We start from the raw sequence: 26694 nt of genomic DNA on the forward strand, positions 1-26694 counted from the left end.
CGATTCAGACCAGTTTTTGGCTGGTTCACTTTTTTTTCATGTGTTTTCGTCAGTTCACTGTTTTTTCCGCATAGTAAAACAATGATCCAGATCGCCCATTCACCGATCCGGACCAATTCTTGGGGTGCCCAAGGTCACTTATCCATTTTCTAAATCACTAGTTTGAATACATTCGGTGGCTGCAAAGAGTTGGTTTGAATCGCCATTCCATCTCAAAAAGAAAAGCTGAAAGGGAAAACTTTACTACCAATAATCCATGCAGGAGCATTGGCCCTCATCAAAATGGTGAAATCGCTTACAATCCCTCACAACAATTCTTCTCCTATAGATCTTGGAGACAAGCTTCATGACTAAATGGCAGTCTCTGCAAATCCGAAGGTTCTTCGCCACAAGAATTGAGCTCTTGGGCTCTATATTGATGAGACGGACGCGATGGCGAGCTTCTCGCTGTGAAAGATCAGCGCATTCTCCATCTCCTCTTCGTCTTCTATGTCGAGCAAAATTTGGTTCGTTTGGGCCACATAACCTTTGGATCTTAACCTCATATTGATCTCATCAAGCATTGAATAGATCTCCTTTGTTTGAGGGTGTCTCTTGTCACCCACATGGAATTGGTGTACCACACCATTCAATTCTACCCAACTAAAACCTGGTTTTTTATAGACTCCCCTCTCATCCATCATCTTTCTCACGTTTAATGCTTCATCCCACCTTTTACAGGAAGCATAAATATTGGACAACACAATGTACCTTCCACAATGGTGAGGCTCAAGTTCTAAAAGCCATCTCCCCACCCATTCACCCAGTTCAAGGTTGCCATGTGCCAAGCAAGCACCCATCAGAGCTCCCAAAACGGCAGAATTAGGTTCGAAAGGCATCGACTCTATGAACTCTCGAGCTTCTCTGAGGCGACCAGCACGACCCAATAAGTCCACTAGACACCCATAGTGCTCAATCTTCGGTTCCAAGTGATATCGAGAACTCATCAGCTCAAAATAATGGAGCCCTTCGTCGACCAAACCTGCATGGCTACAAGCACTAAGGACACCCACAAATGCCACACAATTGGGCTTCAATCCCTGACCTTCCATGTGTGAGAAGAGGTCTATAGCTCCCTTTCCTTCCCCATGTAAAGCAAGACCCACAATCATCGCAGTCCAAGAATTTACATTTCTCTCAGGCATCTCATGGAAGACCATTAAAGCCAGCTCTAAACTCCCACACTTTGAATACATGTCTATGAGTGATGTGCCCAAGCGAATGCTTAGCTTGATTCCATGCTCACCCATTAAAGAATGAACCCATCGCCCTAACTCTAAAGCACCCATATGAGCACAAATCGATGTGATAGACACCAATGTAGCTTCATTTGGCTTCACACTAGCGCATTGCATCTCTTTAAAAAGCTTCAAGGCCTCTGCAAAACTACCAACACGGGCATAAACCCCAACCATACAAGTCCAAGCAACAGCATTCCTTTCAGGCATCTCATCGAAGATTTTTCGAGCCTCTTCCACTCTCTTAACCACCCCATACGCATGCATCATCGAAACCCAACTCACCAAACTCCTCTCAGGCATCTCATCGAAAACTCGCCTTGCTTTCTCAATGCACCCACACTTTCCATACATGCCCAAAAGGGCATTTCCCACTCTAACATCAACCCACAAAAGCTTCTTGTCCAGCAAATAGTCATGAACTCTAAGGCCAGAGCTCTCATCCCTCGTTCTAGCACAAGAAGAGAGCAGGCCCACAATGGCCGAACCTCTCACCTCGGCACCAACTTTGTGCATGAGGCTTAAGAGAGAGAGAGCTCTGTGAGGTTCGTTACAGGCGGAATAAGAGGATAGGATGATGGTAAAAGAGGCTTGATCTCTTTGTGGCATTTCATCGAACAGTTGGCGTGCGAGCTCGAGTTGGTGGGTCGTCCCATACATGTGCACGAGTGAGTTGGAAAGGAAGGTGGTGGTTGTTGTTTTGTGGGTGAGGAGAGCTAGCTTTAGGGAGTGGCAGTGGATGGCAAGGCCGGATAGGGGAGAGGGTGAGGAGGTGCAGGCACGCGCCAGGTGGATTAGGGTTTGGAAATTCATTGGGAGAGGCCATGAGAGAGAGACTCAAATTCCCTGGCGCGTAAATAATGGAAGAAAATTTAGAGAGAATGTGCGTGAAGAATGGTAGAATATTTTGAGAGAGAGAGACTCAAATTCCTTGGGGTCTGAAGAATTGAAGAACATTGAGAGAAACAGACTCAAATTCCTTGGGGTCAGAAGAATGGAAGAATATTGAGAGACTGAGGATACAAATCTAATTACAAGAAATAATAAAAGGTACTTTCAAATGTAGAATTAAAAATCTTGCAACACATTATCTACATAGACCATAGACCATTTTCAAATGTAGAATTAAAAATCTTGCAACACATTATCTACATAGACCATAGACCATATTCAAGATTTTTATATGTTCGTAGATCTACTTGATTTTAAATTTTTTTTTTAATTTAAAATTTTATAATTAGATATAAAAATAGATTATCAAATAATCCAAATGATTTTAAACCAAAATTGCGCGTTAATTAGATTGTTTAAAATCTCAATCTTATAGAAACCATACCCATAATAAAAATCTAATCCATGACTCTACGTAAACCTCAAGTCCAAAGGATGGCTCAAAATTTCCTATTCCAGAGAACTGTTGGAATATTCGGAGATTTTGGCTTTGGGTAAATATTATTATAATGCTCATTTACGTAGAATCGTTCATGTCATGGTAGAAGGAGAGCAAAGTTTGCATTTCGGCTTAGGATATTTTTATATGGAATAATTACCCTATTAATGTTTTGATATGGGATTTTGTACAGTAAAATAGTTTGATAGGGTTACGGTCCTATCAAGGTACTCCTCATAACCCATCAAAAATTACAATTCTCGAAAAACCTTTAAATTGATGATCTCGACTTGAACAATATGCTTGTGAAAAAAACATAAGGTTTCAATTTTTAAAAATAGTGTATATTGTAACAAATTATCTAGACCGTCAATTTCACCTTAAAAATAAGTGTTCGCAAGTCTACAAAATCTGTACTATTTTTTTTAGCTTTAAATTTTATTATTGGTGTTAGAAATTGATTTTAAAACCATTGTAGAAAGGAAAAAATTATATAAGGATGCAACCTTATAATGCAAAACTACAGATGCACCTCAAAAATCTATCAGAAAAGGTAGTTTTAATGTTGAAAAACTCTTTGATTGATCGACATCGAGATGTATGACCATAAAAAATAAAAAGATTTTAAGCCTTAGAAATAGAGTATTTTACAACATATTATTTAGACCGTCCATTTTCAAGATTTTCATATGTTTATAGATCTATTTGACTTTAATCATTTTTAAAATTTAAAATTTTATAATTAAATATAAAAATAGATTTTGAGATAATGCTAAAAACATTTTACATCAAAATTATATACCCTAATAAAATTTGAAGGTGCACCTTATACGTCTAGAGCTACGGATGTATCCGTATGCCAACTGTGCCCTAATAAAAATTTCCTTTTCCAAAATTGCTTTTCGGATGAGGATATGAGGTGAGGCTTTATTTTGTTTTTATAAAACCTAGAGAAGCCTCATCCTTTACTACCCTCATCCTTTTCTAAAAAAAGACAAAGTATATACGGGAAGGTTTTGAGGGTCTATTATTACCATGTGATGATTTTCTTGCAATAAATTATGGGTACCACCCCTAGCATGGATTATTATTTGCAGTTACCTTTCTACTGTCAAAAATCCTAAAATCCCTCTTAACAGTTTTCTAGAATCCCCCAATACCTTGCTTTAGTCTTTGCTGCGATTGTGTGGAAGCCGGTGCAGGCACAGTGGCAGGGATGAGTATCCATGGCCTCAAAATACGAGCAATTTCCCTCGCTAAGCAACACCACGCTGTTAAAAATCTAATGCACCCTGCTCGATGCCCGCCACTGCCTTCCCTTTCCTGGCCAACCCGCTGACTGTCATCACCAACTTATACAATGCCGTCGATGGATCGTCGAGAAGCAAGAGGCTTAGATTTGGCCCATCGGCGATGAGACTTCCTGTGATCTAATTTTCCATCCAGGCGCTCAAAAGAGTGGTTTTGCTGCTACTAGATGGGCGCCAGGATTTCGCCGGGCGGGCGAGACTATACCCGTTATTCCTATAAGCAATGTGCATTCTTCTCTTGATTTTCTAGATGGTTTTTGGCCGATCAGATTTCTGCTCCCTGTGCTCTCCGTTGATTGTAACTTACTGATGTCCGAAAACTGCAAGGAGGAAGTCGAAAAAACCAGCCAATTTTTAGAGAGATGCAGGGAGATTGTAACGCAGGTTTTCTAGAGAAAGAAGTGCAAGTGTGCGTTTGCATAGAGAAGAGAGTGGTGCCTCCGGATTAGAACTCCAGCAGTGGGGAGTTTTGGAAGGTTGTGAATAAGCAGAGAGAGAACAGGGGGATTTCATAGAGCTGACAGGTAATACAAACGTCTTACAGTTTGGGTTTGAAATTAGGAAATGCCTTTTTTTCATATGGTATTTTTAATGCCGGACAAGAAAGTAATTAAGAAAAAATAAATAATAAATAAAAAACTGCTAGAGAAGAGGGGTGGTGCTTATAATTTATAGCAACAATATCATCAATTGATGATAGACCCCAAAAATATCGTATGTAATTTGATATTTATCTTTTGTATATAGAGGTTACAATTATTATTGTCCCTTGAATTTCAAAATGGGTTGTTGTAAGAGTATTATTGAATAGAAACGAAATATTTTTTAAAAAAAATCTCTGACTTCGGGCTCACCCGAGCCATCCAATCTGATGTCTAATGAGAGAGAATGATTATTCCAAAAGATAAATGATATCTATGTGTTGATATACACTCAAAAGTTGATGCCATTTGCATACTTTTACAATCAATTGTTGGCAATGTGTAGGTATTTAGATTTGACCATCTTAAAAATGATCCGTCTATTACAAGCTTAGGCCATAATTTTTTTTAATATGAGTCTCATATGCGTAAAAAAAACTTGTTTGTTTCTTTGGAAAATTCTCTAATGTCATTTAGAATTAACGTATTTTAAAAATGTCTCTTATATTTTATATATTACGATCATGTACCTTTTCATTTGTTTATTTTTTCTAAAATACTTTCAATTAAAAGGAAAATCATTACATGTGGGCTGGACCGCATTTCTACAATATGCGGTCCCAAGGTATAAAGCATCCATCTTAAAGATGGATGCAAATAAGTGGTCCATCTAAAAACAATTGAAACTAACGGTTTAAGTAGTTTCTTCATAAAATCAATTTTTTTATTTTTTATAATTTATTTATTTATTTATATTCATGATCTCCATGTTAGAGATTACATGTCCTTAAAATTTGGGCCGAAAATCCATCTCAAAAATAGATTTTTAAGAGTGATTCATTTCTACATGGACTCATAGAAACTGTGTCCCAATTAAAAATTGTTAGTTATGAACCGCTCATTGGAATTCCAACAAGAATTTCAAAACAAGTAGTTTTGGACTGTTTTGATCCACCCTTGCATCTTTGTAAGAAACAAAGTGGTCAGGAACATCCATGACCATTAGTTCTTATGCGCTTTGATTCCTTACTGAAAATCAGTGTTTGAAAACTCATCGAGTCGGGCCGGACTCGCCCGGTTCGACTGCTGTCGAGCCGGTTCCATAAAAAAATCGGGAATCGCCCTTGTCTAGAGAGAACCGGACGATTCCTAATAGTGAATCGTGAGTCTCATAGAAAAAATATTTTTTTTATACGTGCCCGCCTCACGAGAACAACACGTGGCCACAAGTGGCCGCTTCACGGGAGCAACACGTGGTAACTCACCTCACATGTGTTCCCCCTCGCCTTTCTACACGCACAATGGAGCATCTATTACAAAGGACTTTATAGAGAACCAAGCAACACTCATCCTTCGATGTGGGATATTTCCCACAAAAAATCATTAAAGCAAGATGCTTGAATATATATTATTATAGAATCAAATAACATCACATGAGGCGACGTGGCCGTGTTGGTTGACGACCTAAATTTTACGGTGGACGTTTAGGGTTCGAACCCCTTAGTGCACAACAAAAAAAATTTTGAGTTCCCTTAGCCTTAGCGCACAACAAAAAAAAATTTTAGTTCAAACCCCTTAGCACACAACAAAAAAAATTTTGTTGTCAAAAAAATAAACAAAGGCAAAAAATACTGTTGTAAAAAAATAAAAAAAATATAAAATAAAAGGCTTTTCAAGATAAAGATAAAAAAAATAATACAACATTTTCTTATTTTTCTTGTAAAAAAAACACAATTTGTTGTAAAAAAAATAAACAAAGGCAGAAAATACTGTTGTAAAAAATAAAAAAATATAAAATAAAAGGTTTTTCAAGATAAAGATAAAAAGGATAATACAACACTTTTTTATTTTTCTTGTAAAAAAAATACAAGGTAATATAACAAGTATTTCTTGCAAAAAAATAAAACAAAAGGCATAAAAAAATAAAATGTACTTTGGCAGCATCAATTTTGTATTTTTCTTGTAAAAAAAATAAAAAGTAATACAACAAGCAAAAAAAAATGTAGTACAACATCTTTTTCTTTTGTCAAAAAAAAAGAAAAAGATAATCAACAAGTATTATATTTTTCTTGTAAAAAAAAGTAAAAGATAATACAATAAGTATTTATTGTCAAAAAAATAAAAGGTAATTCTTAATACAATCTAGGAATAAATGGTCTAATTATATATATATTTTTTATAACATGATGGTCTTTAACATAAATTTAGTAATATTAATTTAAAAATAGGATTCATACAATGAGGCTATTTGAAATCTCTCTCTTTCTACTGACAATCTCTTCCACTAATTTATTTTAGAAACCTAAAAAATTAAAGAAAATTGGTACGCATTCTAATAATTTCTACGTTAATAACTAAATATTTTATTTTATTTATTAATTTTTGTATTATAAATCATGTAGTGTATTATTTTTCTTATAGTTGTCAATAATACATTTTAAATTAAATGGTATTATAAAATATTTTGGATTTGTTATTATTTATATAATAAAATAATTATAAAATATTGTTGGTAAGTAATATTATAGTTAGTTAGGTTGTAATAATTTGGGTTTTTTTAGCGGATTAGGGTTTTCCACCAATTCGAGATTTTAGTGGCCAATTCTTCATCGATTTAGTCAACTCTTTATTGTAGTCCATATATGATTATATACTTAATCCATGATAATTCTATGATTTCTTTTGTGTGCTGTAAATTTAACGGTCAACATAAGTTCATACAGGGAAAGAACATCTCAATATTCATAAATTGATGAAAACAATGAAAGTTAATAATGTAGTACCCTCATTTCTTATTGGATTCCTAAAAAACAACATTTATAATGAATTTTAATAATTTTTTTGAATTCTTTTAAAGCTTAATCCGAACGATTCAGCCTGATTCCTGATCCGAATCGCTGATTCACCGATCCGAATAAGTTTTTGGGATGCTCGATCCGGGTCACCGATCCGTTTTTTAAACCACTGTTGAAAATAATGGGTCCCGACCTCTTTGATTCCTTAGTTCCCGACCTCTTTGATTTCTTTCAATGAGCAGCATGGAATTATTAGTTATGAACCACTTTGATTTCCTACACCGAATGGTTTAAAATGAATATTTATGTACTGTTTCAACTCTTTACAATTTTTAATTACCACTCATTATAAGAGATATTAACATAATTTTCCCTTGTACTTTTATTTTGAAGGGAAAAGTTTACATAGAGCCAAGGCTCTAAACAATCAAATTCGAGCCTATCTCAAAAATTTCTTTAGAATAGGTTGTTTTGATGCCCAAATATCCTCAAATCATCTCGATATCAAGATGCATGCATGGACATGAGAAAAAAATGGATTTCAATTTTTGGAAATAGTGTATTTTGTAATACATTTTTGGACCGTCAATTTTCAAGATTTTCAAGTTTTCGTAGATATGTCAATCTATACTATTTTTGAAGCTTTTAAATTTTATAAAATAAAAATAAAAATATATTTTAAGGCTATCACAAAGAATTTCAATATTGAAACCACATTTCTTGACACTATTTGAAGGTAGGCTCTAATTTGATTGTTTAGAGCCTAGACCCTATACAAACCGCACCCTATTTTGAATGATAAATTAAATTGGTCACGTCCACTTAATCCTAAAAAGCGGTTGGATTCGTACTTAAGGTCTAACCATAAAAGTGAAGCCGCACTTCAAGACCCCATTGGAGAATGTAATTCTGAGGTCGAAATAACTCTCAAATTGATCAACCAAACCTCAACAATTATGGATTTAAGAAAATATTCAAGCACGAAAGATAGTGTCTCATAACACATTATCGAGGCAGTTCATTCCGAAATATTTTTTTTTTTTAGATCTATTGTACTATTTTTGGAGCTTCGAAATTTTATAATCATGGACAAAAATAGATTTTACAACCATCATAAGGGTTTTCATAGCTGGAATTGATTTGCGTGTGTGCTTTTGTGGTGCGGCATTACCTTTAATGTAAGCCTAAGCCTTATACTGGTCGTGCTTTTGTTTAATGAACAAGTGATGCATGTTACTTTTTATAAAGAAATTATATGAAACTATTTACATTTAGTACAAGAAGATCACAACTACTTATAATTATCTAATGTCAAATTTGATAGCTTGAAGGTGTAATAAAATTTGTGAAAATTTCTTTTGAACTATGAGTTTGATCAATAGAATAAATGCGCCTTTCAATTTTACTTTTGCCTTTTATAAAAGCACTCAAATTAAATTTCACATTTGACTGAATAGGGAACAATCTCGTACCGGTTGTATTCGATATAAATGGGCTCACAGTATGCATGACTTTCTTATGCTTAAGATGCAAGTGATAAATATGCTTACCAGTAACACACGGAGGCTTCTTATGCAACATGAACTGAGGAAAAACAATGATCGAACCGAAAAGCAATGATCAAACATAAGGCTTAGCTCTTGTGAGGTGGGTTTAGTTTCATTTCATGGAAGCATCATTTTTCGCCATTAATTTGTGCTGAAACCATGGAATCAGACCTCATACCTGCAAATGCCAAAGAATCCATTCCCACCATTAACCCACATCCACTCCAAGCAAATCCACGCCCACCTTATCAAATCCAACCAAACGCATTACTCATCCTCCTCCATAACCAACCTTCTCCTTTCTTACTCATTCCACAACCTCCCCTATGCTTCCAAACTTTTCTCTCTCCTCCAAAACCCAAGTACGTTTCTCTGCAACACCATCATAAGAGCACACTCAAACAGCTCCACCCCACTTCTTGCTTTCTCTACCTACAAGCAAATGCTTCATTCTAGCATCCCCCTAAATACCTACACTTTCCCTTTCTTACTCAATGCTTGTGCCCATGCACCATCATTAACACAGGGGAGGTGTATCCATGCTCAAGCTTTTAAGCTTGGATTGCACCCAAATGTGTTTGTCGACAATGCTTTGATGCAAATGTATGGTCGAACCTGTGAATTGGACTTCGCAAGACAAGTGTTTGATGAAATGCTTGAAAGAGATTTGGTTTCTTGGAACACCATGATTGGTGGCTATGTGTATGGGGAGAACTTTGATAAAGCAATCAGGCTTTTCGAAAGGATGAGAGAAGAGAAAGTGACGGGGAACGAGGTAACTGTAGTGAATGTTCTATCAGCTTGTGCTAGAGCAAAGGATTTAAGGATGGGTAGGCATATGAATGAGTACATTCGTGCGTATGATGTGGAGTTTAATGTGATTGTTGGGAATGCTTTGATTGATATGTATGCAAAATGCGGGAGCTTGGAGGATGCATGTGCGGTTTTTGATGGCATGTTAGAGAAGAGAGATGTGTTCTCATGGAACTCGATGGTTTCGGCATATGTTAGGCATGGTTCGATCGAGATGGCTCGTGTGCTTTTTGATGAGATGCCTGAGAGAAATGTGGTTTCATGGACCTCGATGATAGCAGGCTATGCTCAAAATAAACAACCTGAGGCAGCAATCTCTCTTTTTAAAGAGATGCAATTGGCTGGAGTAAAGCCTGACGAAGTAGCGATGGTTAGTGTGCTTTCTGCTTGTGCAGATTTAGGGGCACTTGATCAAGGGAGATCGATACATGTTCATGTGAGCAAGAATGGAATTCGAGTTAGTAGTATCCTTGGTGCCGCACTGATTGACATGTATGCCAAGTGTGGGAGTGTTGAGGAGGCGTTCAAAGTCTTTCACAGGTTATCTGAGAGAGATGTGAACCCATGGACCACTATGATAAATGGTCTAGCCATGCATGGGCATGGTGAGTCATGCTTGGGTTTATTCTCGAGCATGGAGAGATCAAATACCAAGCCCAATCAGATTACCTTTGTGGGTGTTCTTTCTGCATGTAGCCACACTGGGCTTGTCGATGAGGGTTTCCGGCACTTCTGTCGAATGAGTGAAGTTTATGGCATTGAGCCTTGCATTGAGCATTATGGGTGCATGGTGGACCTTTTGGGGCGTGCCGGTCTTTTGACGGAAGCTCAAGATTTTATTGAGAAGATGCCAATTAAACCCAATGCTGGGATTTGGGGAGCCCTATTGGGTGCCTGTCGGATCCATGGCAATGTTGGGGTTGCCGAGAGAGCAGCTAGGTTTCTCATTGAGTTGGAGCCTCACCATGGGGGCCGATATGTGCTCATATCGAACATATATGCGGCTGCAAATAGGTGGGATGAGGTCACAAAGGTGAGGAAGATGATGAAAGACAGGGGAATTGAAAAGGCTCCTGGGTGGAGTTGGATAGAGATAGATGGAGTTGTCAGCCAATTCATTGTGGGGTTCCAGTCACACCCCCAAGCAGAGGAAATAAAGTCAATGTTGGATGAGATAGGAATGAGGCTCAAGGAAGTTGGATATGAACCCCAAACAACACACACCCTATTTGACATAGAGGAGGAAGAGAAAGAGCATGCACTCTACTATCACAGTGAGAAGCTGGCTATTGCATTTGGGCTTATTAATACAAAGCCGAAGATGCCGATTCGGATCATGAAGAACCTACGTGTTTGTGGTGATTGTCACACTGTGACAAAGCTCATCTCTAAGGTTTATGATCGAGTGCTCATCGTTCGTGATAGGAATAGGTTCCATCATTTTGTAAATGGGTCTTGCTCTTGTAAGGATTACTGGTAAATGTTTGATGATAATTCATTAATGGTTATTGTTTTGGGCCAATAACTTTCTTGTTATTGTGGGCTTGTGCAAGACTATTAAGTTCAGCTTGAGGGCTGTTATGAGCAGCAAGGTGACCAGGTAATTTGGGGTGTCTTAAGGTTTCGTAGTTCTCTTTAGGAGGAGGCAACTGAACTGTTATGTCTGTCTAACTTCATTTCTAGACTGTGTGGTCAGAACTTGCGTAGTTTGATCTGAATGGTTTATTCTCTTTTTCCTGCTTAATACTTTGTAGGTTGAGAATTCAGCCTGTTCCCCATTCCGACTTCTTTTTTTGGGGGAACTATGAAGTTCGATAAGCTTCAAAGAGAGTCACCTTCAACATCATACTTCACCTCTTCGTCTACCGCATTTACAGGCTGCCATTTGGGTTTACAACCTTTCTTGTAGAATGTTGTAGTAATCTGCCCCGTCCATCTTATTTGGGCGGTATGGTAATTACATTAGGCGAGAAGTATAAAAATTTTAGTTTAATTCGATGTATAAAAAATAATAAAATTAGAATACTCAAACATGCTCTCAACCATCCGTGATGGTGATTTGATCATTCTATTTTTTAAAAATTATTTTTCTACAATTTCTATAGGTGCGTGAGAGCAACAAGTACATATGCACAAAATTTTAGCCCAACCTGTTCCATAAGATAATAAAGTAAGATTGAAATGCTGTGACATGCTTTCAACTCATCCAAAAAGTGTTTTGTTTTTTTTTATGTAATTCAGATTGTCCATTTTGTTAGACCTACCATCGATAACTTCTTGAAACTCCTTGTATATTAATTTCTTGAAGCTTTATAGAGAAGAAATACATGTGGCCCCGTGTGGGAGGGCTTGTCCGGGACAAAGGCATAATTCTTCGACACCTACATGGCGTCAATGCTTCGTGTCCATAAATTGGGTGCACCTGTAATCCATCTAAATCCGGGGATTATGTCATTTATCAATTGATTTTAATGTGGCCAATTATAAGTCTTGCTTGGGACCAGCATTTTAAAACTCAGCCGAGGCCACTCGGCCGAGGCCTCGTCATTTGGGAGAGGCGAGGTTTGGGTGTACAATATTTTTTTAGTTCAATTATCTTAACAGCTCAAATTTAAAATGTGTTATAAAGTCTTGCCGGTTATTATTATATAATAAGTTTTAACCCTGTCAAGTTCGAATCCCTACCGTTGTACACTACTTCTAAAAAAGTTATCACTCCACAATCAAGTTCGAATCCTACTGTTGTACACTACTTTTAAAAAGTTATCATTCCACACGGGTGCGCCATTTTATGATGTATATGATAAAGATGGCGCTTGTGATATATAACCCTTAATTTTATCTTTATATTTTTATTTTATTTTAAAAAAAGAGCTGGATTTGCGTCTGAGTAAATCACCTCGGCCAAGGCCCGAGTACTTTGACCGAGTCGATTTTTTTAACATTGTTTGAGACTATGGGTCACGGGTCTACAAGGTTGTTTTTTGAGAAAAGGGTCGAGGATTCTGGGAAGAGCTGAAGTGGAGCACCTTGATATTATGCATTCAAAACCTAGGGTGCCTTGATAGTTTGGTAATTTTTTTAAACTCTTAATAATTTTTTTATGGTATTTTTTATGGAATGGGATTATTTATGAGAAACTCCAAATAATAACAGCACATTTGATGCATGCACAAATACAAGACCGAGATAGCCAATAGGCCCACACATGCTCATAAAAGTACTTGGGATCGCATGTGTGATCCACTTTCTCTCACACACCTTTTTGTCTGGAGAAATGCATGGGGCCCAAATGATCATATATGGAGAAGCATCTTACAAATTGTTTGTTTGGATGCTTCTTCATGTGATACGTATTAGTTACACATAGATTAAGGGAGTGCGCTTGAGGAAAACTTCTAGAAAGGGTCGTAAGGTTTGATACTTAAGCCTAAACTTAGAGCTTTTGGTCATATTCAAAGTATACTAGACAAGCTCTCCATGTTTTCATGGATTTCCCCATATGCTAGAATGAAGTGCATGCCCTCTCTACAATGTTTCTCTCACAAATTATGTTTTGAACCACAAGTAAATTGTCCTAGTTTTCAAACCACTTAGCTTATTATTTTCTTAATCTCTAGCTCATAATATGAGGCCATATCATGATCATGGAATATGTTTTCTAGGTTACATTTATTCTTCCCATATACTGAGTGCGATAGAGCCCAGATCATTGTTCCATCGGATTGGAATTCTAGTGTGGGGTGTGTTAAGTCGCACAAGGAAATTCTAGGCAAATTGCATGAAAATTCAATTCCCATAGCTTGTGTCTTTTAAGCACAATTTTAATGATGTATATGTCAAATGAGCTTGCAACATGAGTTGTAAAAGCTTGTTTGATGAAATTCTATGAGAATTATATAAGGCCAAAGTGTAGCTAAGTAACTTATTGTTTTGTGTATATGCAATCTCATGTTGTTAAAGTGAATGGAACTACTTTGGTCATTGTAAAGAGGTATTTCTTGTTGGATGAGTGTGGCCATTAAAAGTCTTATGTGTGTTTGTAAAATGAAATGATATAGTGGAACATGAATTCAATAGACTGTGATCCCTCGTGGACCATACTAAGCAAACGATGTTTGTTGATACTGGACTGTGCTTGGCCATCTAGGTCAGTTGGTTGGGAAAAACTCATATTATCTAGGCATAGAGTATAAACCGATAAGGGTTCTAATGGGTCATCCCTTGATGAGGTCGGAGTATACCGAAATAAGTGAGCCGAGTGACTGTGTGAGCCTTGTGTGTGATGGTGGCCATCAAAGACGGGGGCCAAAGCCTCATCCATGTACCATCACACGGCATGCATATTGAAAGATCGTTTCGGGAAAGCAAGCCACCTTTCAGGGTAAAGTGTGTGCATGTGCGAGAGATATCCATATGCGCTATAGGAGTTGTGGTCGCATCAGGTCTAGTTGACCTTGGCCCGTCTCAAGGGGAGAACTTGAAATCCACAGACTGAGATTGCGACCCTTGGCTCATCGATCAAATTTTGGTGACTTATTAATGAACCTCTGAATGGATTGTGGGTCATGGGAAACACTAGGTCTGTTTGATAAAGCAAGTGTGGTCCGTAGTCCACAGTTGAGGGTGGAGTGCCCCAGTGCTTGATTGATTTAATTCCTAAACCATATTGATTATTTTTCCATCTAATGATTTAATTATGTTTGTTTTATGATATATATCATTTAAAATTATTATTTGAATTTTTCTAGATCTCTGGATATTTTATTTATCAAATTTGGATCTATAAAATCAGATATATTGATTTTACAATGGTTTAAATATTCAAATAATGTTCTAAAAAATTCTTTTAAATATATAAAAATTTCATGGGGGCCCATTGTGCACATGGGCCCACCATATTTATAGAAGGTGGGGGCCATGAATCCCTTCCTTGGGTGGCATGCCCTACCCTTTATTCTCTTTCCTATTTTTTTTGGGATATGGTATGTGGCCATGTGGTTGAAAGATATTGACTTAATATATCTTTGAAAGATTTTGTGGAAAGATTGAGTAGACTTGTGCTATTTTATAATATTTTGATTAGATTTATTTTATTTTATTTCTATTGATAGGAAAATGGTTTAGAAAAGTGGGATAAAAGTTCTAGCACATTCCATAAATATTGATGACCCATTTATGGAATGGATGGCTCAAATCTCTCACCGTACAAGTCACTCAAGACCAATGGTTCATATTCAATCTTACAGGAAGAGGAGAAAAATCCCTAATCTTATTGGAAACATATAAAAAAGGGATTATCTCTATCCCAAATCTCTATACATTATCTTTCTATCTCTCTCCTGAGAAAGTTTTTATCTCTCTCATAAAAGCCCAAAGGGGGCACGTCCCACTCTCTCATCTTGATCTTTCTCTCCCACATTGTAAAAACGGGGCTAAGAGCTTATACTATGGGGTTCTTCTCACTGCCATCTCTCAACTATGAATTTATAGTTAAGGGTTTTTAGGGTATAGCAAAAAGGGAATCCATCTCTTCAAACTTGGCTGCTAAGGGAATTCACCGAGGGGTGTGAGGTGTGAGGTGTAATAAGCAGTTTGAAACATTATGTTAAGAATGAAAATTGGTTTAATGACATCAAGGTTTTTAAGATATTGGATTTTTTAGTTTTTATTTTATTTGAAATAAGTATTATTGTAATAAGATTACTTGTAAGTGATATTTGTCAAAAGAAAAGAATATGAGTGAAAAGAAGAAAAAAAAAAAAATATATTCCCTTGCAAGATCACATTAGTCTTTCATTCAGTGGTATCAGAGCTATTGATACTTGATGTCATTAGTTATCTTTTCTCTTTACTAAGTCTAGATCAAGTTTGAGAATGAGATATAAGAAAGCTAATGACCTTTGTGGTCATCTGTGGTTAAGAATTATTGGAATATTCAAACAACGAAAAAGACACCCTGCAGAATGGTATTCTAAGCTATTTTGGAGGAGTGATATGAAGAAGATAATAATGTATTTTAATATTACATACTTCAGTGATATTGTGTGTCTTTGAGAGTAGAATCTATTTGTAAAATTTCAATGGGAGATCCTAAGGGAATTGAGAGTTATGGACTCATCAATGAAGAGTGTCAGTTTTGACTTTGCAAAATCTAGGAACTGTCCATTAAGCTCCGTGATTTTTCCCACCAACCATGTGATTTTATTTCTAGCTTAAATTAGACTGTGACTCATCAAATTGAGACTACTTTCAAACAAAAATAGTTTCATCAAAAAATTCCTTGTGGTTTGAAAGATATGGTCCATTAATTGAATATTGCTCAAGTGTTATTTTCTACAACGAAAACTATTTCAATGACTTGGAAGTCATGATTTTATTTTCATTCTTAACATAATGTTTTATAGTCCATAATAAGTTTTTAGAATTTCATTATGAGTCTAATTTCTAATAAAATTTATTTGAGAGAGAAATATCTATGGGAAGAGAAGAATAAAAATTTTGGATTGAAGAGAGGTCATCTTGAAGTTTTTATAATTTGGTATATTCTTCATTGAGACATGAACAACTATATTTATCAAGCATTCTTAATAGAGTGATATGAGGCTTGTGGAAATATATGATTTATTATTATTTGTCTACTTTCAAACAAAATTAGTTTGAAAGGAAAACTTCATGAAGGTAGAGAAAAAAAACAATTTTACTAGATAGTATTCATCATGAAAGTCTGCAGTATGATTTATTTTGTAACATGACTGGCACTTATTTCTTTCTTTGAAGAAAAACATTATTTGGGATTCACACTATGATATTATGATTTGGTTTTGAGTCTAGTTTTTAACACAAATGATTTCAGGAAGAAATTCTTTGAGGATTGAGAGAAACATATTTTTTATTAAAAGGTACTCAACCTAATTTTTTATTAAGAAAATTGCATTGTGACTTAAATGTCACTAAAATGAAGACTTACTAAATGGTGTGATTTAGGGATGGAACTGAGCACTATTTTATATTTTTGAGTCTATTTCAATACTCAAAAGGATTTAGAGATAAACTCTTTATGAGTTGAGAGATATCATAATTTTATCATGGGATGCTCATGTTCCATTCTACAATAAATTAAAGATGTGACACGTTAAGGCACATCTTTGGATTCCTCATAATGAAGAAATTTTTAGGGCTCATTTAATAAGTTTTATAGTGTGCTATAAATATTGTTTATTATAATAAAACTTCAGAAAGAAGTAATATAGAGTTGGCAAGATATGACACTTTATGTGAAGAGTATTTGATCTAGGAATAGCGGAAAGAAGAAGAAACACAATACCTATAAAAGCATATTGGTTTCTTGGAAATGAAGGGATATATAGAGAGACTTGGTAGTAACATAGGAACAGTAAAGATCAGTAGAAAAATCGACATTGTGATATTTAAAATGATAGGATGAAGAAGTTTATTTCTTCATGGTGTGAGATAGAGCGAATCCAAGTGCTAAAGAGATGGACACTTCATGATATGTGAAACCGATGACCAATATATTCTCCATAAGTTGCGTATTCTTCTAAGATCACAAAAGCTTGTCAAACAAGTAAAAGTAATTAATCAAAAAAACCCAGGTACTACACTATATGGTTTTGAGGTATGAAATCTATCCCACATTACATGGTAAAGTCAAATAGGGAAAGATGATTTAATAACTTTTTATTTTATATTTAATATGCTTTGGTTATATTTTGGCGAATTGTTATATATAGAGTGTATGAAAATTAAGTGATAGGTGCTAACAAATTTGAAAGAGCCGATTTTTGAATACTCTGTGTTTTAGTACCTCATTATGCTAGAGCATGAACTACTTAAGGTAATAATACACATGGAAATGTGATTTAATCAAGGGCTTTGAGCCCTAAGGATAAAACACGAGATATGGGTGTGGTTCATTCAAATATGTAAGCACGAATGAAGTGTTCTGATGGAACTCAATCTTAGTGACCATCTTCCCAATAATGTCTATAATATGATGTGTTGCAGGTGATGTTGATATCTTGATAATTCTTCATATTTGCCAAAAAGGAAGTATCCTGTCAAGAATTTTAATAAGGATGCTTTAGTAATGCTTTATTTGGATAGATTTATAAGATGATATATATAATTGTTTTTGTGGCCATGAACTTGACATGGTAGGAAATTAAAAGTGAATGCGATAAAATGATTTATGAAGGTTAAACATGTATTTTAAAATTAAAATTGGATGATTTGAGAAAAACCCAAGTCTATAAATATGGTTTTAAAAAAACAACATAGTCTTGCAAGGTCCACTAAGTCTTTATGAAAATTATTTTAAACTGTCATACTATTATATAACTATTGCTTTTGAATGCATATATATATATATATATATATATATATATATATATATATATATATATATATATATATATATATATATATATACCAAGTGAATAATTTTTATTAAAGAGAAAACAGTGTGTCCTGAAGGTATTTATAAGAGTAGGAGAAAAACTATCATGCACTGCTGTTTTGTTTTTAAATACATGCATACCTTGACCCATGTTTCTAGTTATTTAAAATCCTTGATTACTTAAGAAGTTAAACCATAGGGCATGTTGAAGGAAGACCATCATGCTAGGCTTCCTTGACACATGTTGATTAGATAACTTGGTTTGTATGGATTTACTATCAAGATAACTAGTGTGGTTGAACCTTTGTGGTTCATGAAGGTTTTGTACATTGTGAAACCAACGGGTATTGAATTACTTATTGCATAAGAATGCTAAGAATATATATTTTGTGTGTGCAATAATTGAGTGGGAGCTGCTACAGTCCTACATTTTTTTAGCTGCTTGGATATTCAGATATATAGGCGCAAGTTATCTCACGAATCCAGATGATGAAAAGTCTACATCTGGATATGTGTTCATGCTTAGAGAGGGCCCAATTTTTTAAAAATCAAATAAACAAGAAATGGTGGAATTGTCCACTATGGAGGCAGAGTATGTGGTGTGTTGTTTGGTGGCCAAAGATATCGTATGTATTAATAAATTTTTTAATTACCTTGACTTTCACGTCGTGCCTTGTGAGACGGTAAGGATTTTCTGCGACAACACGACGGCGATATACGTATCAAAAGAGCCACAATTCAATAAGAACTCCAATCATATAAAATCATGTTTCTATCACTTGAGGAATGATGTGATATTGAGAAAGATCGAGATCCACATAACTAAATATTCCAGTAGGAGCACCTGTTAGTATTTGACATGCCAACTGGAACAACATACTATAGTGTTGTTCACCCATGAAACCTATATGTGTGATGCGGGTTGTATGGCTACAAAAGGGAGCAACTTATTTGAAGAACTCTTTTGAGCCCATGAACATACGACCCCATGCGGTGAGGGTACGTAATGATCTTCTGTGACAACGGGTCTATGATTTGTGATGTGTTATTAAAGATAGACTGCGACCACTTTTGGGATGATATTCGAGCAGCAAAGAGAAAAAGGCGTTACCTCTATAAATCTTTTTATAAAAAGATTGATGGTGAAAGCCATGATTAATGTATTGAGAGAGAATAAGTAAAAATTGCTTGAAAGAGATATTGTAATTGGGAGAGAGAGATGAGATGAGAGAAAGTGAAGAAGAGAGAATGTAAAGCCCTTGAGAAAGTGAGAAAAAAAGAATGTAAGGCCTTCAAAGGCCAAGTGGGAGATATTGGATGAGCGTGGTCATTAAAGGGCTTATGAGTATTTGTAAAATGAAATGATATAGTGGAACATGAACTCACTGAGAGTGTGGTCCCTCATGGACCGTACTAAGCAAATAATATTTGATGATACCGGACTGTGCATGACAATCTAGGTTAGTCAGTTAGAAAAAACCCATGTTACTAGGCATAGAGTATAAACTGATAAGGGTTCTAATGGGTCATCCCGAGGTCGGAGTATGCCCGGATGAGTGAGCTGAAGGACTGTGTGATGGTGGCCTTCAGAGACAGGGGCTAAAGCCTCATCCATATACCATCACACGACATGCATATTGATAGACCGTTTCGAGAAAGCAAGCCACCTTTCAGGGTGAAGCGTATGCATGTGCAAGAGATATCCCTATGCGCCATAAGAGCTGTGGTCTCATCAGATCTAGGTGACATTGGCCCGTCTCTAGGGGAGAACCTAAAACTCACAGACTGGGATTGCAACCCCTTGGCTCATCGGTTTGACTTTGATGACCCACTAATGAGCCCTTGCATGGACTGTGGGTCATGAAAAACATTGGGTCGGTTGGATAAAGCAAGTGTGGTTTGTAGTCTACAATTGCAGATGGAGTGCCTCAGTGTTCGATTGATTTAATTCCTAGACCATATGTATCATTTTATCATCTAATGCATTTAATTATGTTTATTTTATGATATATATGATTTTAAAATTATTATTTGAATTTTCTAGATCTCTGGATATTTTATTTATCAAATTTGGATCTATACAATAAGAGATATTGATTTTACAATAGTTTAAATATTCAAATAATATTTTAAAAAATTATTTTATTAATTTTAAATATATAAAAATTTCATGGGGGCCCATTGTGCACATGGGCTCACCATATTTTTAGAATGTGGGGGCCATGAATCCCTTCCTTGGGTGGCACACCCCACCCTGTATTCTCTTTTCTATTTTTTTGGGATATGGTATGTGGCCATATGATTGGAAGATATTGACTAAATATTGACTTGATATATCTTTAAAAGATTTTGTAAAAAGATTGAGTAAACTTGTGTTATTTTATGATATGCACAATATTTTGATTAGATTTATTTTATTTTATTTCTAGAATATTGATGACCATCTATGGAATGGATAACTCAAATCTCTCACCGGACAAGTCACTCAAGATCGATGGTTCATTTTCAATCTCCTTAGAAAAGGCAAGCTAAGAAAAACCCTAAGAAACCCTAATATTGTTCAAAGCTTATAAAAAAGGGATTATCTCTACCTAAAATCTCTATACTTTATCTTTATATCTCTCTCCTAAGAAAGTTTTTCTCTCTCTTGAATGCCCAAAGGGGGCACGTCCTAGTCTCTCATCTTTGATCTCTCCCTCCCACATTGTAAAAAAGGGCTAAGGGTTTAGGCTATGGCGTTCTTCTCTCTCCCATCTCTCAACTATGGATTTATGGTTAAGGGTTTTTAAGGTATAGCAAAAAGGGAATCTCTCTCTCTCAAACTAGATTGTTAAGGGAATTCACCTAGGGTTTGAGTTTGTGATCAAATGGGTTCATGTTTTATTGGTGTGCCTTGGCTTAAATTTACTTTCCTTGCTGAGATTAAAGGTTGATCATTGATCCCGTGCCATGGATGGTGGTGACTCGGTGTGGAGTGTAATAAGTCGGGTTGAGGTAATCTTCAACACTCTCTTTTTGTTTCTTGCTATATTTAATTAAAATGGTTTTATATTTCCAAGTTTAAGAATTGTGGATTTTTTTTTTTTGTTTAAAAAAAATTGATTTAATGACATCAAGATTTTTAAGATCTTGGATTTGTTAGTTTTATTTTCCTTGAAGTAAATATTATTGTAATAAGACTACTTGTAAGTGATTTTTGCCAAAAGAAATGAAACAGAAAAGAAAATAGATGAAAAGAAAAAAATAAAAATATATATTTCTCGACAAGATCACATTAGTCTTTCTTTTATTTCTAGGTTCCTAATTCTTCTCAAGAAGTTCTAAAAAACCAAATATTGGTAGTCATATTCTTGAGTTTTAGTTCTCAGTGTGTTCAACCAGATGACATGCTAAAGATAAATATGCTTCAAACTTAGCATAGCAGCATAATGAAGGTCTTACACAGCAAATATTTTGTTGAACCTTTGGGGACATTATTGTGAACCAATTGAACCAGAAAGTTTTGGCTTTCTCTACAGCTATTGATTTCTTTTGTTCTTCTTCTTCTTTAACTTTCATATTGATTTCCTAGCATATTGATTTCCTTTTTAACTTTCATGAGGTGATTGACTACAAAAACAACTGGCAATACAGTCGAATCTCATCGGATGAGGGACATGTGGCCATGAGGGCTAGCAAGTGCTCTCTGATTGAAGATAATGAGGTAACAAGTTTTTAAAGTTTAAAGTTTTGGTTCCCCTCAGGAGTAAAATATATTTTGTCCTCTGGCCAAAACATATGCTAGGAACTTAGGATATTGTTTGCCCCCAGAAGTCATCAATCGTTCTGCATCTCTAACATCTAAAATCAATTGTACCCTCTTAAAGTTTCTTGGTTAAGAAGTCCATGAACTTTTCTTTTCCTTCATTATAATTATACCATTGTCTTTTTTACATTTTTTTTTCATTATAATTATACCATTGTCTTTTTTACTTTTTTTCTTTTTAAATAAGGACGTTACTCCTATTTCAGATCTTGAAGGTCCAAAATTTTACATTGGTAATAAAACAACCTCTCGTCGGTAGTTACTAGGCTTAGAAATAAATGGATCTTGAAAATCCAAAGTTCTCTAAACTTCATAATTTCAAAATTTGAAATTTGCCACATCTACCCAGCATGTTCTCTGCATCCAACAAGCCCAAAGGCCACAAAGAACTTTGGATTTTGAAAATGCAAAGTTCCCTAAACTTCAAATTTTGAAAATATGATGTTCACCATACTCCAAAAGTTTTTTGTTGCCCACAGGCTTGGAGGTAAAAGACTTCGGATTTCAACAACCCGAAGTAAAAAATATAAAAAATGGGTATAAACCATAATGAAATTTTCAGGGGAATGTTTTTTAATAACAGTAATTTAAAGGAATATTTCTGTATAAAATATATGTATGGCTTGAAATCCAAGTTCGATAAATCACTCCTTCGAAAATCCAGGCCACAAAAGCCCCCAAAAGTTTGCCTGACCAAATGTACCATGGTCCTGTATCATGCAGCCATCCACATGTCCACCCAAATTTTATTGAAAAAAATCGATTACAATAAATAAAGAAATAACAATTTTATTTTTTGAGCATTCCCTATTGGCAGCATGAAACAATGATCACCATAAAAAAAACCTACAGCCGAAAGAGAATTGTCGGCCTCCATTCTTTCTTATGCTTTTCTTTAGATTTGATGATCGGATCTCGGAGACGATGCAAATGTGAACGCCCTAACCATCGAGCCTGGAGCCCAAATCCTGCATCATTAATATTTATTTTTACATTTTGGGAAGTCTTTAAGTTTAAGGTTGAAATATGTTTAGTGTTTCTAAGAAATAAAAGATAAAAAAAAACCTTACATTATAGAAAAAAAATACAAAGACACAAATATTTTCAATATCACAATCACTCCTGTCCATTAGATTTTAGACCAGATGTTAAAAACGTGTCATTAACTAAAGGCAAAGCTCAAAACAATAATTAACCTTTACAATACACCTCAAACTATCCAATTTGATATCTAATGACTAAGAGTGACTACAGCCTCCGTGTAACAATAGGAAGTGGTCTCATACTATATAAACCTATATTATGATATAGGGAGCACGAAAAAAATGAATATAACAGTCAATATTCACTTTTATTCCTAAAAAGTTGAGCATTGATTCCTGATCCAATCACCAAAAAATTAGACAATACGAACAACATTCTTTGCCTCATTTACAACGGAGAAAGATTGTACTAATTCAGTGAAGTTGGAAATTTAATTGCCAAAAGATTTCCTACTCTCACGAGTATACTATCTTTTTACTCCCTCCGGTGAAACACATACTAGGGGTACTTTCGATATCTCAAATTTGGGGGATGTAAACTCTACAACTGGAATAATAATACCAGTAAAAATAAATAAAATTTCTGAAATAAATTCTCTATGCACCAGAACAAACTAATGCCTCAAATATGATTAAAGACCAATCCCATTTTTAAAAGGATAGATCTAATTGTCACAAAACTCAAAATTTTCCTTTAAAAATAATTGTTTAGTAATTCTTATAAATTTTAGACTTGAAAAATACTCCTAAATAGGTGTTTTGAACGAGGGAATAGATCCCCAGTGTGCTCCCACAGAAGCATTGTATATCCTATCTAATTGCCAATCATTTAAGCCTTTTTTCACTCATCACAAGCACATGCTTACCAGTAACATACTAGAGGCTCCTCATACAACAAAAACCGAGGAAAATATTATCTGATATACAAAGGGCATGAGATGTCATATGCTACAAATCGATTCTGCCGAAGCAGATATTCATGATACTGTTGTCGGTTCTTCGGCCACTATTCTTGTGTTAAATAGTCCAATGAAAGCACGAGATCTGCAACAAATTCATCGAGTTACCGAAGAAGATGATAATAAGCATTAGAAGATTAATTCTCCCGAAAGAAGAGATGAAAGAAAACTACATACCTCCAATTAGCTCCATCGAAATCCTTTGGGTTTAGCAAAACTTGAGATGGGGAGACCCCAATGATGATTCATGCTCAAAACACAGCCATCCAACCCCATATTTTTATTGTTAAAAAATCTATAGTACACCTGAAATCATAATTTTACAGTTGACATGCATATCAAATAGTTGGATTAGATTAAGCACCGTGGCCTGCCAGACTCCGCAGACAGATTTGGCCCATATAGCAAGTTTTGAGCTGCTCATGGAAGACAAATGGTGGATAGTTACAGGAGTTCCCAAATGCATCAAGTGGATCAATACAAAAATAAACCCTAAACTTGCACAGGGGGCAAAAATATCCCGCAAAATAATACAACAGTGCCTGAGGATGCCTCACAAAAATCTGCATGAACCTCAGCTGGTACAAAATCAATTGTACAGAACCATAGCAACTGGTATCCAAATGCCCCGCTAGCACAAAATATCTTCAGTGAAGAAACTGAGAGCTGCTTACACAAATAACAATTGTCAAACAGTAGAATAAGGTCACTATAAGCATAATCACAAGGGAAAGCATAATCATTTGAGGTCATCACCTTCCCTTGAAATGATGGATGGTCATGACGATGGGATCATTATGCTGTGAACCTTCTACATGATCTCCATCCATCATTTCATCAGACTGTGATGACACCGATGAACTATGAGTACCTCTCATACACTAGATTATAGTACTTCTGGCCAAATGCCAATCAGAAAGGGAGAAACAAAGGAAGGGATAAATGAGTACCTGAACATCAAATATTGCCCATCCTTCGGTTCCTCATGGGCGATGGCACAAACCAATCAATAAATTAATCAATCAACCAATCAATGAATTCAAGTACCCCCTTGGGTGTTCTGTACACTAAGCAATTGCCACTACTTCACGAGCCAGAGTGCCAAATGAATTCAGGTAATCCTCATAAACCAAAACTCAATGCAAGCCCAAACAACCAACCAAACAAAGTTAACCTTAAGCTTCTGATTCCAGACAGTTTCGGTTTGGGATTCCTGAAACTCCACAGGCATGGGGGCTAAGCTTTAATAAATCCGAGTAGCAGAGTGTCCACAGTTTCTTCAAATAAAGACCACCTGATTCCAACTCAATAAAAGGTCTTGTTCGTCAACTTATAATTGAGAACCCATATCGTTTGACAACTGAATAATACCACGCATCTGAAGGTATGGATTCTCTAGAAGCTTCTCGTTGTTGCTCTGGTGAATTAAGGTGTAACATAAAGTGTTAATCTAAACATGAATATCAATACTATATCAGCTTGTGCATTAAGAGGTACCATAAAACGCTAATCTCATCATGAATATCTATACTACATACGCTTCCCTAGCAGCATATATCTATCTATCTACTATATATTAAGCACGAGGAGGTACTCCTTTATAATTTTGACAAGTGTCTTTTTGAATTCCCATTTTGTCCATTTATTTTTTACTCTGTAAATCTCCCTCAATTAATGTGTATCTCATTAAATGTCTATTAATATCTCTCTCTCTCTCTCTATCAAAATTAATGTCCCATTAAATTTCACTTAAATCGATATTTGCCAAAATAGCATGTATTTAATCATTAATTGAGCACTGCATAAAGTTCATATTTCAAAAGAAAGATAATAATATATTAAATATGTATAAATACAATCATATAATAAAAACACAAATTCTTGGCATGTTTTGTACTTCCATTTTCGGGTACTGCAATTTTTATAATAATATTTACTAATAAATTGAAAGTAATTTTAATTATTTTAAAAAATAATAAAAATACAAAAAAGAGGTAATTCTATTTTTACAATGTGATTTTAAATAATTGTTAAAAATAATTAACCAAAAATACTTACATTAGTAAATGCAAAAAATAAAAACGAAATTCCTTCTCTACTTTCCTTATGATACTTACTTATAAGTATCAAATATTTTTACTAATATAAATAAAATAATTTAATTCTTGTTAGTAAATGATATACTTGTAAATATAAAAAAAGAGCAAACAAAATAATAATTAACTGTAAAATGCAGAAATATAATTAATAATTAACTGTAAAATACAGAAATATAATTAACTCAAAAATAATTATTTTAAGAAAATTAATTACCTCAAAATGCAAGCTACATCAATAAATAAATATAATTAACTCAAACAATAATCATTTTGAGAAAAATAATTACCTCAAAGTGCAAGCTACATTAATAAATAAAAATAATCAAAATTAGTACATGGAAAAAAATAAACTCCTCCATTTTTATTTATTCATTTCTATTTTTATCTTTTTATTTTTTATATTCTATCTGTAATTTTTGGGATTTCCAAAATCTAAATCTAAATTAAAAAAAAAAAAAAACAAAGGGAAAGAGAAATAGAGGAGTATTTTCTACCTTGAAATGACAAAAAATAATTTTTACCAACATTATTATCAATTTTAATTGCAATAGATATCTCATTATTATGGGTTATTTAATATATGCATCATGTCACAT

General features: G+C 34.9%; 1 protein-coding gene and 2 pseudogenes across 3 annotated transcripts in view; 1 reads left to right on the forward strand and 2 right to left on the reverse strand.

The window, feature by feature from the left end:
• Positions 1-410: 410 nt before the first annotated feature.
• On the reverse strand, positions 411-1793 carry LOC105420784 (pentatricopeptide repeat-containing protein At2g29760, chloroplastic pseudogene; annotated as a pseudogene).
• Positions 1794-3642: 1849 nt separating this feature from the next.
• On the forward strand, positions 3643-11295 carry LOC105420773 (pentatricopeptide repeat-containing protein At2g29760, chloroplastic pseudogene; annotated as a pseudogene). Its single transcript, XR_016060541.1, has 2 exons — positions 3643-4501; positions 8871-11295. The product of XR_016060541.1 is annotated as a pentatricopeptide repeat-containing protein At2g29760, chloroplastic pseudogene (transcript).
• A 12560-nt stretch (positions 11296-23855) lies between these two features.
• LOC18436009 (uncharacterized) overlaps positions 23856-26694 on the reverse strand; it is a 44672-nt gene continuing 41833 nt past the window's right edge. For both annotated transcript variants that reach the window (XM_020668331.2, XM_088873545.1), the window contains 3 exons: positions 24950-25416; positions 24177-24665; positions 23856-24084 (listed from right to left, as the gene is read on the reverse strand). In XM_020668331.2, coding sequence (XP_020523990.1) covers positions 25330-25416 — 87 coding nt within the window. In that variant the 3' untranslated portion in view covers positions 23856-24084; positions 24177-24665; positions 24950-25329. The remainder of the gene's footprint in view (positions 24085-24176; positions 24666-24949; positions 25417-26694) is intronic.

This window comes from Amborella trichopoda, chromosome 8 (genome assembly GCF_054954075.1).
Source record: "Amborella trichopoda isolate Santa Cruz 75 chromosome 8, AtrichopodaSantaCruz75HAP2 v2.0, whole genome shotgun sequence".
In the NCBI taxonomy this organism is placed as follows: Eukaryota; Viridiplantae; Streptophyta; class Magnoliopsida; order Amborellales; family Amborellaceae; genus Amborella; species Amborella trichopoda.